This window comes from Lactuca serriola, chromosome 4 (genome assembly GCF_051521515.1).
Source record: "Lactuca serriola cultivar US96UC23 chromosome 4, Lser_US96UC23_V15, whole genome shotgun sequence".
Classification (NCBI taxonomy): Eukaryota; Viridiplantae; Streptophyta; class Magnoliopsida; order Asterales; family Asteraceae; genus Lactuca; species Lactuca serriola.
The window spans coordinates 195,697,512-195,710,796 of record NC_136411.1 but is presented as its reverse complement, the minus strand read 5'-3'; the positions used below and the strand labels follow the sequence as shown (position 1 = coordinate 195,710,796).

Here is a 13,285-nt window from a genome sequence, read left to right as displayed (position 1 = left end):
TTGTAAACCCGTGAACTCATATATACTTAAACGGGTTATATGGATTGGGTTGAGGTTTCCAACCTACCAACCCATGACCCGTCAACCCATATATTATATGGGTTGGATTGAGTTTATATTTTCTTACCCGCCAACCCAAGACTTGCGAACCCAAACCCAACCAAATTGTCAGGCCTAATGTCAAGATTTGTTGCGAAACTCATAATTTGTAAACTTCATCTATTAACCCGTTTCTTCAATATTTTTTCTATAATAAGTAAAAAATAATACTCCAATAAATCTTATCCACATTAAACCCATTATATATCAAAGAAAAATCACCAAGTAAAACTAAGTCTCATCATCCACCATGTCAACTCAACTCCTTGATATTAAGAGTACATGATTGTAATCAAGGTTTTAAAACACGGAATCGGGCCTCATGGCGTTTACCCCTCGCCTCACGAGGCGTAAGCCTCGAAGCGAAATGAGGCGTAAGCCTCGAGGCGGAATAAAATAATAATAATATATTATATTAATCATAAAAAAACATAGTAAAGTCCAATTTCAAACATAACAGTCTTACTTAATGTCATCATCCCAAAAATAAAAAGATACTAAAATTCATAATAGTCTTCAAATCATGCCAAATTAGTAAAAACAAACGCATAATAGTTAACAGGGGGAGTAAGAAGCGGGGAACAACTTCGATTTTAACTCACAAGTTGATGACCATGTTCGATTTGGCTAACAACAGTTAACAGGGGAGTAAGAAGAAACGAGAAGAGAAAAGAAAGAAGAAACGAGAGAATAAGGAGTGACGGCTGGAGAAAAATTAGGTCAAGTAAAGATATCACATGATTTCTAAGGTCAAAAAGTCAAAAAAAAAAAACAGAACGCCTCTTACGCCTCGCCTCGGAACGTCCCGCCTCGGACCGCTTTTCACCGCCTCACAAGTCTGAGGCGTGCGCCTCATTCTCCCCCTAAGAAGCGTAGCCTCAAAATCGTTTTTCGTCCGCCTCGCCTCAAGGCGCGCCTCGAACGATTTTTAAAACCTTGATTGTAATCACTTCTCCTATTTCAATAGCCCTCCTCTATACAACACAATCAACTCATTTTTGAAGAAATACAACAAGAAATACAAGTTAAGAGGCTTATATCAACAAGAATTGAATCTCAAACCAAAAGAATAACCAATCATAGGTTTTGAAAAATGAAATATTTTCATCATTCTTATTTTCTATCCATTACTTTTGACACTCTACATGGCCCCATATATCCAAATCAAGACATGACATATGATACTCTCATTTGTGCAAAAAACATGAATATCCTTTTCACCATCATCATAAAAATTAGCTCCAAAAAGTATATCCAATCGAATTTTGTCCAATCCCATCATATGCAAGTCAACAAAAAGCACAATGTAGAAGACAAAACGGATAATGTGTTATTAAGAAATATGTGCATAAAAGTCAACCCAATATACACAAACAAAAAAGAACAATATTTCTAGGATCAAATTTAAGAAACCTACAACATCAACATGGTTAACACTCAAACATTACCATATCATATCATATAACAATCAACACAAAGACAAACTCCCTTCCAAATCCTCAAAATCTGTGATCATCTTCACCAAAGATGTTGCTACTACCTCTATACCTCACTTCCCTATCAGACTACACAAAATATAAAAATCATTTCTTTTATGAAATAATAAAAAAAAGGGGGGAAGGAGAAAGAGAGAGAGAAAGAGAAAGAAAAGAGTCTTACACGATGGATGATTTCTTGAAATGCATCAGGACCATTTTCTTGAATGTATTTTTCAGCAGCAACTAAAATGTCATCTGGTTTACTGAATACATCTTTCTTTCTTGGAACATACCAAATGTTAATGGTTTGTTTTCCATTGTAAAAAGGTCGAACATATTGCTCATAAACATATGCAGCACCACTGAAGTATGGTATCACTAACCAGCATGTTACAATCAGCTTTGCATATGACCAAAATGGGATCCTGATCATATTTAGCACCATTAAAAGACATTAAAGAAAGATATACATATACCCTTAATAAAGTAATCTCAAGATTACATCTTTTTATGTAATTGTAGAATACCAGATGAAGCAAATAGTAGCATTTACCATTCAATGAGTTTAGCGAAAGTTAGTTCAAACAGAGTAATCATGGAATACAAAACCCAATATGTAAGCCATTGTTGATCATCGACTGGAGATTTTGTCTCTATTGCTCTCACTGAAGCATATCTGTTGAATTATGAATACAAAAAGGAGTAAACCATAAAATTAAAGCGATTTGAATAGTTGAAGTCGTTTAATGGAAGGAAATCCAGAATCAAACTTACAGAGGATAAGCCAGACTAACCACCGGGCTGAAAGAACAAATATACAAACCAAATCAGCTTCTATACAAGAATACAACATTTAGAGATGAAGAAATTATATATATTTTTACAACAAAGGAATAGTAGAGAGATAAATCTCCGAAAACCCTGAAAAACGGATAAATTTGGATTTCAGTTAAGAACATAGTTATAGTTATAATAATATAAACTTGTAGAAACTAATGATTTGGACAGCTCACTAACGAAATCACACAATTTTTTTTCCAAACAGAATCATTAAAAAGTGTAACCTAATCGGCAATTTCTTGTTCTATAACCTAAAGGAACTTCTTGCCCTAATTGAAACCGAAGTTAAAAGATGAGAAAAACTCCTAAATACTAGCAGCAAGTAACACAACTGCGCATCAATTAACAAGTTCCGAATTCAAATCTCCATTTCTATGTGTGAAGAATCGCGAGAGAGAGAGAGAGAGAGAGAGAGAGAGAGAGACCCTGCAAGAATGTCAAAGTTTTGAGCGATGAGCTTGAGTAAATTGCCAGCTCCAGATCCCATCTTCGATCAAAACCGCCAATCAATTTCTTTAATGAAATCCGAAAAGAGATAGAATGCGAAGATTGGGGTTTGTAGAGTTCAGTTGTCAGAGAGAGAGAGAGGTAGAAAGACAAGTGTTGTTGAAGCAGCTAGAAAAAGCAACAAAAGAAGAAAAGGCTAATGGTAGGTACCATGCATTGTTGACTTGTACTGTACAACTTAATAATCTTACCTTGCATTGATGACTTGTACTGTACAACTAAATGCTCTTTAGAATGTCGACCATTATCGATGTATTTTTATTACAAAACTTCAAAAATGGTGGTGTAGTTTTTGAAAATATCAAATTTAGTCTTTAAGGTTAAAAAATTTCATAAATGGTCTCTGTGGTTTCAAAACTTTTAACGTTTGGTCCTTTTCGCTAACTCTGTTAGCTTTTGGCCGTTAAGTGAAGGACAATTCTGTCATTTCACTTCCACAGGGACCATTTATAAAGTTTTAACTTATTTCTTTTAAAAAGAAAAAATATAATTTTAATATTAAAGGGTCTCTCTCTCTCTCTCTCTCTCTCTCTCTCTCTCTCTCTCTCTCTCTCTCTCTCTCTCTCTCTCTCTCTCTCTCTCTCTCTGAACGATCATATCGAAGTTTAGTCCCTTCATTCAAAGGACCATAAGTTAAAACTTCATAAATGATCGTTCACACGCACACACACACAGAGAGAGAGAGAGAGAGAAGACCCTTTGGAAGTGAAATGACAAAATTGTCCTTCACTTAATGGCCAAAAACTAACGGAGTTAGCGAAAATGACCAAATGTTAAAAGTTTTGAAACCACAGGGACCATCTGTGAGGTTTTTTGAACTTAGGGACTAAACTTGATATTTTTGAAAACCACAGCGACCATTTATGAAGTTTTAACTTATTATTTTTTGAACTTGAGATTTTTTGAACTTAGGGACTAAACTTCGATATGATATTCCTTTGAGCGAAGATTTTTGAACTTGAGGTTCTAATTCAACTGTATATATTGTTATAATGTTATTATTTTTATTTAATTGAAATTGAAGTTGAAGGTTAAGCCACATTGCAACAAATATGGAATTACGAGTAATTAAAAGTAGAATAGATATTATTGTTAAAAAAATAAAAAGATATGCTATCATTTATGTTTTTTAATTATTTGGGAGTCAAAAGTTGATCTTTATAGACTTAGAAAAATATAAATGACTTTTTTTTTCTATGAAGAGGTGAGATAAACATTATTAAACACGATTTTCCTAAAGCTTATATCATTTTATAAAGTAGAAACTGTAATTAGCAAAAGAGCATTTAGAAGATTTCAGAGTGGGGCCCTCTCTTAAACGTTCACATACAATATTGGTTTGTTCACATTTGACGTGTTATTACTCCAACAAGCTACAAACAGGAATCACAAAAACAAGATTTATAATGGTTACAAATCTAGTTCTTGGGATTCTATAGGGGATTCATTAAGGTCCGGCATCTTTTGTACCACACTCTTTAATTCACCAATCTGGATATCTAGAGCACGAGTCTCATATTCAAGCTCATTTTTCTCGGTTGTCATCTGTTCAACAAAGAATTACAAGGTATTGTAAATCAAGATATGGCATAATAAAATACGTCGTATTATGTGTGTCATGTGGGATTAAAACATGTATCATGTTTACTAAGACTGCACTGATGTCAATCGACAAATGTTACAAAGTTTTACATTACAAGTAGAAAAGCTAGAAACAAGGTGGGAATAGACTGATGTGGAACATAGTTTTTTCAATCAAGAATGCATACACAAAAAACTTCTATGCTAAAAATTCTATAAAACCGCTATATTTTTTAAAAAACCTGAAGATCTTTTTCTAGTTTAACCACTGAGAATTTATTATTTTTTGTTTTTCCTGGTAATTAATTGCAAAGTACTATTGGGAGAATATTTTTTTTTTGTTGGATTATTTTAAATAATTACTGTCTGTTGGTATAAGATATGCAAGTTGGTAGTTCATAGTGAAATCTAGAAGCTAAAAGTTCGAACACTCATTTTTGTAGAAGTGTTGCGCAAAAGTAGTCGAAGACTTTTAAAAGATTTAAATACTAAAAGCTTCTAAAATCTCTCAAATGTAATTGAAATAGCTTTTAGATTATAAAGTTTTTTGTTTAAAATAAAAATTTTAAACATGAACTTCCGAATATAGCTATTTCTTAATTTCAGTTTTTGTAAAGAACTAAAAACTCTCAAAACATGTAGCCACACATACCCTATAAAGGTTTAATCATAAAAAAAGAACTCTTGAGGATACTAAGTTGAAATTATTTTCTAATACGATGGTTCTTAAAAAAAAAAGAGCATATTACATGAATAGTCTTCTATGGTTTGAGGTACTTAGTGTACTTGGTTCGTAAATCTCTCTTTTAACTTTGATAATTCTTAAATTACATTTTAGTTGCATCTTTGGTGCTTGACATATATAAAAAGACTATATTACCATTTTTTATTTATTTTTAATTTATTTATTATTTATATTTTTATTATTTTACTTTTTATCATTATTTTTGATTTTATTATAAGAATAATGCTTAGACCCACCTACATCACCTTTCATTCTCCCTATCTCTCCTTCCCTCTCTCACTTTCTCTCCCCATCTCATTCTTCTACATGTGACTATCGCCCCCACATCTTCATTGACTTCTTCCTCATAGTGATATTTATAAAAGCCCAACATTCCACCATTGAAATGCAAAAAAGACAAACCGAGCCATATACACCCCTTTTTTCCCATTTATCTCTTTCCATATCAATTAAGAACAACTTCAATTACCAAAGAAAAGATTAATCACAAATATTACTATCACAAGTTTGAGCATTTCCATTCATATCTTCAATCAATGGATTTTGGTGTTCCTCCTCCTCATCCCCATCGCATTCATCTCCATAGCCACCATCACAATTCATTTTTATGAGTTATGACCGTAACTTGGGTAATTATCCCCTTTGAATATTTGAGGGTCACTTCCAATGGCAAACTTGAACTCAATGTCTCCAAACCATCCTTCTCGACAATAGCCATAAAATCTTTTTGTTGATCCTTGTTCATCATATTTGTTCTTTGTGTGTTTGTGTGCGGTCTTGGTAATCTTTTTTGTTGACCCCTGTTTCACCATCTATGTTCTTGGAGGTTTTTTCACACAGATTCAACAATGGGGAAAACCCTTGTTCTTATTTAAACATGAAACTTCAAATCCATTGTACATCTAAATAGACCATCTTCAAAAAGAACAAAAATAAGTGATTTCCAGGATCTAACTTCTAATTCCATATTCGAATAACAGTTGTAGGGTGCTAAGTTCTTGATAATCTTTTTTGTTGACCCCTGCTCACCATCCATGTTCTTTAAGGTTTTTTCACCCAAATTCAACAATGAGGAAAACGCTTGTTCGTATTTAAACATGAAACTTCAAATCCATTGTATATCTAAACAACCCATCTTCAAAAAGAACAAAAATAAAGGATTTGCAAGATCTAACTTCTAACCATTTTAGAGTTTAGGGTATAATTCAATATTCGAGTAACAGTTTTAGGGTACTAAGTTCTAACTATTTCATATTGCATCTTTTGGTCCGGTAAATAAGTATAATCAAACATGTTAGGGAGGTTGTAGGTGTGGAGTGAGACGACTCTTGGTGAAGAAGATGTTAGTAGCGGATTGGTTTTTTGTTGTAGGAGACGTTAAAAGGGTGATATATGATATTGGGTTGGGACTGCTCCGTTTAATATTATTAGAAATTTAAAATAAATAGTAAAAAAGTTTTTAAAAACAAAAATTAGAAAGGATAAGATAGACATTTTTTACGTCTGTCAATGACAAAAGACGCAACAAAAACATAGTTTAGAGACCAAACGTGCAAACTACTCCAAACCATAAGCACTATTTTTGTAATTTACTTTAAAAAGAAACTTAGTTTATGTTTTATGTAGTGGTTTTTATTCTGATCCGGTAAAATATATATCCCGTGGTTAATTGTTAAACCGATTTTATTTTTTCAACAAAAACAAAGTAAGCCATTTTTGGGAAAATAAAAAGTTTTTGATTTAAAAAGAAAAAAGAAAATTAAAATATAGGATTTTTTTTTATCGAAATAACCCTACTTAAAAGTCTTACATATTGTGATTCGGAGAATAAAGTTGCATTCTCTTCTTTGAGGCGGGTAATTTGATCAATCATGCACTTGAAAATCCGGTTGGTTTCATCCAGGATAAAGGCCTTCCCATTGTTTTCCTCTCTAATTTCTACAAGAATATTCAAATTCAACTGTTAGGGCCAAAAAAAAATAATAAAAAATAAAAATAAAAAAAACATGAAACAAAAAATGAGTAAAAAATTGATTACCAAGTGCATTAGATAAACCGAGAAAAAGCTCATTCAAATGCTCACGCTTCATTTTCTCCCTTTTAGCTCTGCTAATAGTTATATTGGGAACTTTATTCGGATTAGTAATCTTCTTGCAAGGGAGCAAGCTGCATAAACATCATCTACTATTAGTCTTTTTTTTTAATGCATTTGGTTATAAAATTTTCGGATTTTATGATGATGAGTGTCATACACAACATACATGTAATATTTCAAGATAATACTAATTACTTTAAGGGTAATCTACATGATCAAGGCGACATATTTTGGTCATCTTATGGTTTAATCATTAATTTTATTTTGATTAATGAAAACCATTTTCTAAAAACAATTTTTATTGTGACCATCATGGCCCTTTATTTACGGTTTAGTAGATGTTATAGCTAACATTAATTCTTATTTATCTATATCACATTATATTTATTTATTTCCTAAAATGACATCTAACTTTTTGAAATAACTTTTCATTTATATATGAAAAGTCATTTCATGAAGTAAGCTATTATTCTATAAAATACATATGATCAATATAAACAAATTAGAATCCATGTCGGTATTAACATTAGACAAACCCAAAATAGAGGGTCATAGTAGTAGACATATCTTGAAAAAAAAATGCATTTTTAAGGATCAAAATAAAATATAATGGTTAAACTTCAAAAAAAAAACCAAAATATGATGTTTTTTTTTGTTTGTGTATATTGTCATTTTTTTTTAATGTAAGCTGCTCGTGAAATTACAATAAGATGTAAAAACTATCGACCTAGGTGACAATTTCTTTGCTCCCATCCTGATTTCGTTTGTGTTCCCTTATCGTGTTTACAAGAATTCCTGAATAACAAAAACATAAAAAGAATGCAAAATTAAACACCAAATTGAGGAAGTATTTTTATGAACACATCGATTTAGAAATTTCAAATACATGTCTCAATAACTAACCACAGATATACTCTTCCTAGAAAGAAGGATTTTGGATAATCAATTACACACAACAGTTATAAACACCACAAACAGTTGAATAAGCAATCAAATAACTAACAAACATGGTTAACTAAATTTTCAAAAAAAAAAAAAAAAAAAAAAAGAACAAAAATTACAAAAACAAGAACATGAAGAACATAATCTTACAAGAGAATATTTCTGCGGGGATTAAGGAGGAGAATGGCCGGCTCCTGAATGGACGAGTAGTAGATTACATTAATCCGTCCCTTAATTTACCTTTTAGGCCCTTCAAGTTTACATATTTCTATTTTATTTGCCATCTTTTAATTGCATGATTTTGGCATGAAATTTCAAATGTATTTGACAAATAAAATGTAGCCAAAACTTAAAAGTAATATTAACCTTATAGTGATAATAAAAACTAATTAGTTTATTTATATTGATGATAAAATGTAATAATTATAAAAATAATTAAAATATGAAGCTATTTTTAATGGTTAAAATATTATACTTTTGATGTTTTTTTATAGAGAAATTTTCGAAAAAGTCTTAAAATTTTACCTTAATTTACGAAAAAGTCTCAAAACAAAATTTGTTTATGAAAAAGTATGAATTACCGATGAAAATGACTATTTGTCCCATTTTCCAGGTTTACCAGTTTCATTACTTATCTAGTTTAATTAATGTCCCGTTATTTTACCATAATTTAGAAATAAGTCTCAAATTAAAATTTAGTGATGATTTGGTCATTTTCTACATGTAACATATATTTTACCGGTTTCATTGTTGTCTTGATAATGTTTAGTTATTAAATGAGCTAATAAGATGGATATGTTGGGTTAGGGGTGAGCAAAAACCGCACCGCAACTAAAATTAACCGCAAAAACCGCATAAACCGCAACCGAAAAACCATAACCGCAATAAAAACCGATGGTGAGGTTTTCTGTTTTTCAAAAACCGCAAATTTGCGGTGCGGTGCGGTTATTAGTTTCCAAAAACCGCAAAAAAAACCGCACCGCACCGCATATATTATATACAATTTTTTTATCAAGTATTAGTTTATTAAATATTAAAAATAAGACAAGTTTCATGAATGAAAGATGGATAAAATGCTAAAAGACAAAAGTGTTGGTTTTTTCTTATGTTTAAATTTGAAAAAAAATGATAAAATTAAACAATTTTAAGATATTTATTGTTAATTACTATTGATTTGATGTTTTTAAGATATTAGTTGTTTGAGGTTTAAGTTAAATAGTTAATTGTCTTATACCTTATGGTTTTATTATTATTACAAGTAATATGTTTGAACTCTTAAAACTATTTGAACTCTAAACTGTGGTTAAAAACCACACAAAATAAGCGCACCAAATCCATGCGGTTAATAACCGCAACACAAAAAAAACAAAACCGCACCGCAAAAGTAACCGTCTAACCGCACCGCAAAAATAACCGCACCATGCGGTTTTGAAAATGGATTAACCGCATTTGCGGTTAGTGGTGAGGTTTTGGCTAATAACCGCACCGCGCTCACCCCTATGTTGGGTTATATAATGTTATGTTTACCATAAAACTTGATATCCTGATGCATTGTATATTTTTTGGAATATAAAATGAATCCAACGAAGACTGCAATAATTACATAAATTAACAGCAACTTCGTCATTTTTACGTTTATAAGAAATTTCAAATTGTTTATCTAAACTTATGTAATCCAATATATTCATCTCATCAGACATCAACTCATTTACTGTTGTTATTTTCCTGAAAACACATTTTATTTGTTTTATTATTGACCTAGATGTATAGTCATAAATGAGTCAATGAGATAGATGTTAAATTTTATAGTAACTATAGTATTATGTAATCCATCATATCCATCTTATCAGCTAATTTAATGACTATGTGTCCAAGTCAGCAATGTAACCGATAAAATGTATGTTATGTGGAGAAAATGACCAAATCATCACTAAATTTTAGTTTGAAACTTATTCGTAAATTAAGGTAAAATAATGAGACTTTAATGAAACAGGTAAGTGATAAAACCGGGAAAAAATGGTCAAGTCGTCATTTTTATCAATAATTCATGATTTTTCGTAAACAAATTTTAATTTGAGACTGTATTGTAAATTAGGGTAAAATTTTATAACATTTTCGAAGATTTCCCTTTTTGTATTAATGGTTATATATCTTCTAGACGGAATACTACTTTTTTTTTTTTTTGGCTACGAGAATTTCTTTTTATGGTCCTTATAAAAGTCTAAATTAATAAAAATATATATAACATTTTAGTTTTCATGAATTTATTTTTTCGTTTACACAAAACTGTTCCAGTTAATGCGGAATTTATAAGTTTTTTGTTACAGGGATCTTTAAAAAACATTTCCCTATAAAAAAAACCTAGTAGTGACAGATTTTGAATTTTTTTTATAAAAGTAAAAAAAATATTTAAAGAGGCTCATTTTGCAATGTGATCATGTTTCACAATAGCAAAATTTAGAGTTCATTTTGATTAAAAGATGAGGGTTGGTCTTTTTGTTTTATGCTAAAGGCAAAGCAGTTATTTTTATGTTTTTATCTAATGAAAAATTATCAAAAGCATGTTTGCTTGTTCAGTTGTTTGTTTACCTAATCCGAATATGAGATATTACATGCAAAATGTCTAGAATTTGTGTTATTTTCATTGAAGAAATTTTGAATATACAAGTAAACTATGTACGAAATTCCTTTAACACGCCCTTTTTTTCTTTTATCAATTTAGCATGATTCATGTTATTTATGATTACTGGTTTTCCCATAACATTTGTGATTTTTTTTTCTATTTAAGTATTAGTAGATATTTTCTACCGACATCTACTTAAACCATGAAAACTCTTAGATCTTGTCAAGCATGAATCAATACTAGTGGCTGATATCGCATATCCCATGTAGAGTCATATGGTGTAATGTAGTCCTATCACTGCAAAAGTAGAGGCATCTAATACAAGTACAAATATGTCGTTATCTTCTTCTAATAAATAAAGATTTACAATTCCGTTATTTGAATATGCAAGAATGCCCCAATTTTAAACAAATATTTACTATTCCATAATCTACCCGAATACGAGATTCTTGTAATGAAAGCCTTATTGGGCTTGGGCTTGGGCTCATCATACTCGATAAACATGTTAAGAAGACTAGCTTTTGCTAAATCTAAATTATATTCATTACACAATAAAACTGATTTTTTTTTTCCGAATTACCTCACTTTCGTTCTTATGTTAAAACTATTTTCATCATGAAATTCACACTCTAAAATGTGACAATGGTGAAGAATTAAACAATCACTAATTTCATAATGTATGTTATCCAATGGTATTAGTATCCACTTTTTTGGGTCCCCACATCCCAAGAAAATATAGGGAAATAATGCTTCATACCATTGATTATTAGGTCAACTCATGTTTACACGGGTTCCTTATTTCTTAAGGCCTAGCGGAGTGGCTCGGTAAGGAGCTCGGCGAATCCAAGATGGCAACGATGCACACCGCGTCACGACCTCGTCGACGGCAACTTGACGAGGGAATCCGGCAATCGCTTACTGATGAAAGTGAAAAGATTAACACAATTATTGCTGAGTTAGTTCAATTTGTTTAACCATTTAAGCCATTTTTCTTTAAAAAAAATGCATTCTTTTCAAAATATAGCCGATGTTTTTTTTCAAATTTTCAAATTTTAAATCGCCACTACTCTACTACAAATACAACATCATTCTTTATTCTTCATTACATTCAAATCTTCTTAATTCAATTCTGATAACTTTCTTATATTCCATCTTCTTCAAAACCTCATTGCTAAAAAATGGCTCGTGTTTGGGCAACTGATCAAAACATGATACTGACCCATTCATGGGTTGATGTAACTGAAGACTCAATCAACATTAACGTTACTACGATTGCTTTCTGGAATAGGGTCGTCGATAGTTTCAACCACAAAGCCACTCTACCTCAAAGTAAAGATCAAGTCTTCTGCAAATGGAGATATATAAGCACGGTCTAAATTCAGGTTAACAATGTGTTTCATAGGGTGATGAATGAAGCCGAACAGGGTGGAAATGAAAATACTTTGTTTGTGAATGTTCTCAAGGCTTTCCATGAAGAAACTAACAAACCTTTTTGGGATGCTGAGTTTTGGTAAATTGCGAGACAGTGCGCTAAAGAGCGTCCACTTTAAGCTCGTCGCCTTCTAATTTCTAGTGGGTTACATATTTTAATTTATGTATTATGTTTTTTAAATTCAAATGTGCGATTTCTTTTGAAGTTAATGAAATTTAATTTTTATTAAAATAATTTATAATTTCAAATTATATGTTTTTTTTTTGTAATTTTATTTTCTAGTTTAATGAATTTTAGGTTTTAGAAAAAAAATTTGTTTGAAATTTAATTTTTAATATTAATTCATTTAAAAAAATTAGCATAACAAGCGTGACAACATATACCATATAAATAATAAAAATATGAATCAATATGACAAATCTTAGGTGTAGTTTACATAGATTGTGACTAGGGGTGTTCACGGTCCGGTTTTTTCGGTTTTTAGGTCAAACCAAAGCCAAACCGTTAGTAACGGTTTTTGTTTGACAAAAACCAAAGCCGAACCGTTGAAAATTTAAAACCGAACCAAACCAAACCGTTACTAACGGTTTGGCTACGGTTTGGTTTCACGGTTTGAGATTTTTAGGTCCATTTTAATCGAGTCCATTAAACTAATTTAGTAAAATAAATCGATTATGTTGGTACATGAAAAGAAAAACTTGCAAAAATAAAAATAACCTAACACGACTAAGTTACATGATGTTTACTAATTTAAATACTAAAAAATATGAAAACACTATCCTTATCCATATCATTTTTTAAATATTGAAAAGGAGATGAACCTAGAAAAAAAAACATATTAGGTGTAATCAAAGGGATGATACTGTCGGCGTCAGTAACGATAGAGATTAGACTAAAGAACAACCACAGTCGAGACGAGACTCTGCTTTGCGATTTTAACTCT

At 31.0% G+C, this 13,285-nt stretch overlaps 2 protein-coding genes across 2 annotated transcripts; both read right to left on the bottom strand.

The window, feature by feature from the left end:
• Window positions 1-1,406: 1,406 nt before the first annotated feature.
• Window positions 1,407-3,035, bottom strand: LOC145103111 (HVA22-like protein a). Its single transcript, XM_079040651.1, has 5 exons — window positions 2,843-3,035; window positions 2,352-2,378; window positions 2,131-2,253; window positions 1,759-2,002; window positions 1,407-1,664 (listed from the first exon to the last, which is right to left on the bottom strand). Exons 1-5 carry the CDS (start codon window positions 2,902-2,904, stop codon window positions 1,599-1,601), a joined length of 522 nt encoding a protein of 173 aa, XP_078896777.1. The 5' UTR covers window positions 2,905-3,035; the 3' UTR covers window positions 1,407-1,598.
• A 1,170-nt stretch (window positions 3,036-4,205) lies between these two features.
• On the bottom strand, window positions 4,206-8,499 carry LOC145100495 (transcription factor BHLH062-like). The gene is made up of 5 exons (XM_079037750.1): window positions 8,438-8,499; window positions 8,073-8,140; window positions 7,289-7,416; window positions 7,061-7,188; window positions 4,206-4,469 (listed from the first exon to the last, which is right to left on the bottom strand). Exons 2-5 carry the CDS (start codon window positions 8,096-8,098, stop codon window positions 4,335-4,337), a joined length of 417 nt encoding a protein of 138 aa, XP_078893876.1. The 5' UTR covers window positions 8,099-8,140; window positions 8,438-8,499; the 3' UTR covers window positions 4,206-4,334.
• Window positions 8,500-13,285: the final 4,786 nt, after the last annotated feature.

Bases quoted from the DNA above. Each gene is read 5' to 3' on its own strand.
- LOC145103111 (XM_079040651.1), bottom strand. From the start codon at position 2,904: ATGGGATCTGGAGCTGGCAATTTACTCAAGCTCATCGCTCAAAACTTT. The intron at 2,003-2,130 runs GTAAATGCTACT...AAATATGATCAG, and splicing joins TTCGCTAAACTCATTGAATG to GATCCCATTTTGGTCATATG. The intron at 1,665-1,758 runs GTAAGACTCTTT...TATTTTGTGTAG, and splicing joins TTCAAGAAATCATCCATCGT to TCTGATAGGGAAGTGAGGTA.
- LOC145100495 (XM_079037750.1), bottom strand. From the start codon at position 8,098: ATGGGAGCAAAGAAATTGTCACCTAG. The intron at 7,189-7,288 runs GTAATCAATTTT...ATATTCTTGTAG, and splicing joins CGGTTTATCTAATGCACTTG to AAATTAGAGAGGAAAACAAT. The intron at 4,470-7,060 runs GTAAGACTTTTA...TTTGTTGAACAG, and splicing joins TATTCTCCGAATCACAATAT to ATGACAACCGAGAAAAATGA.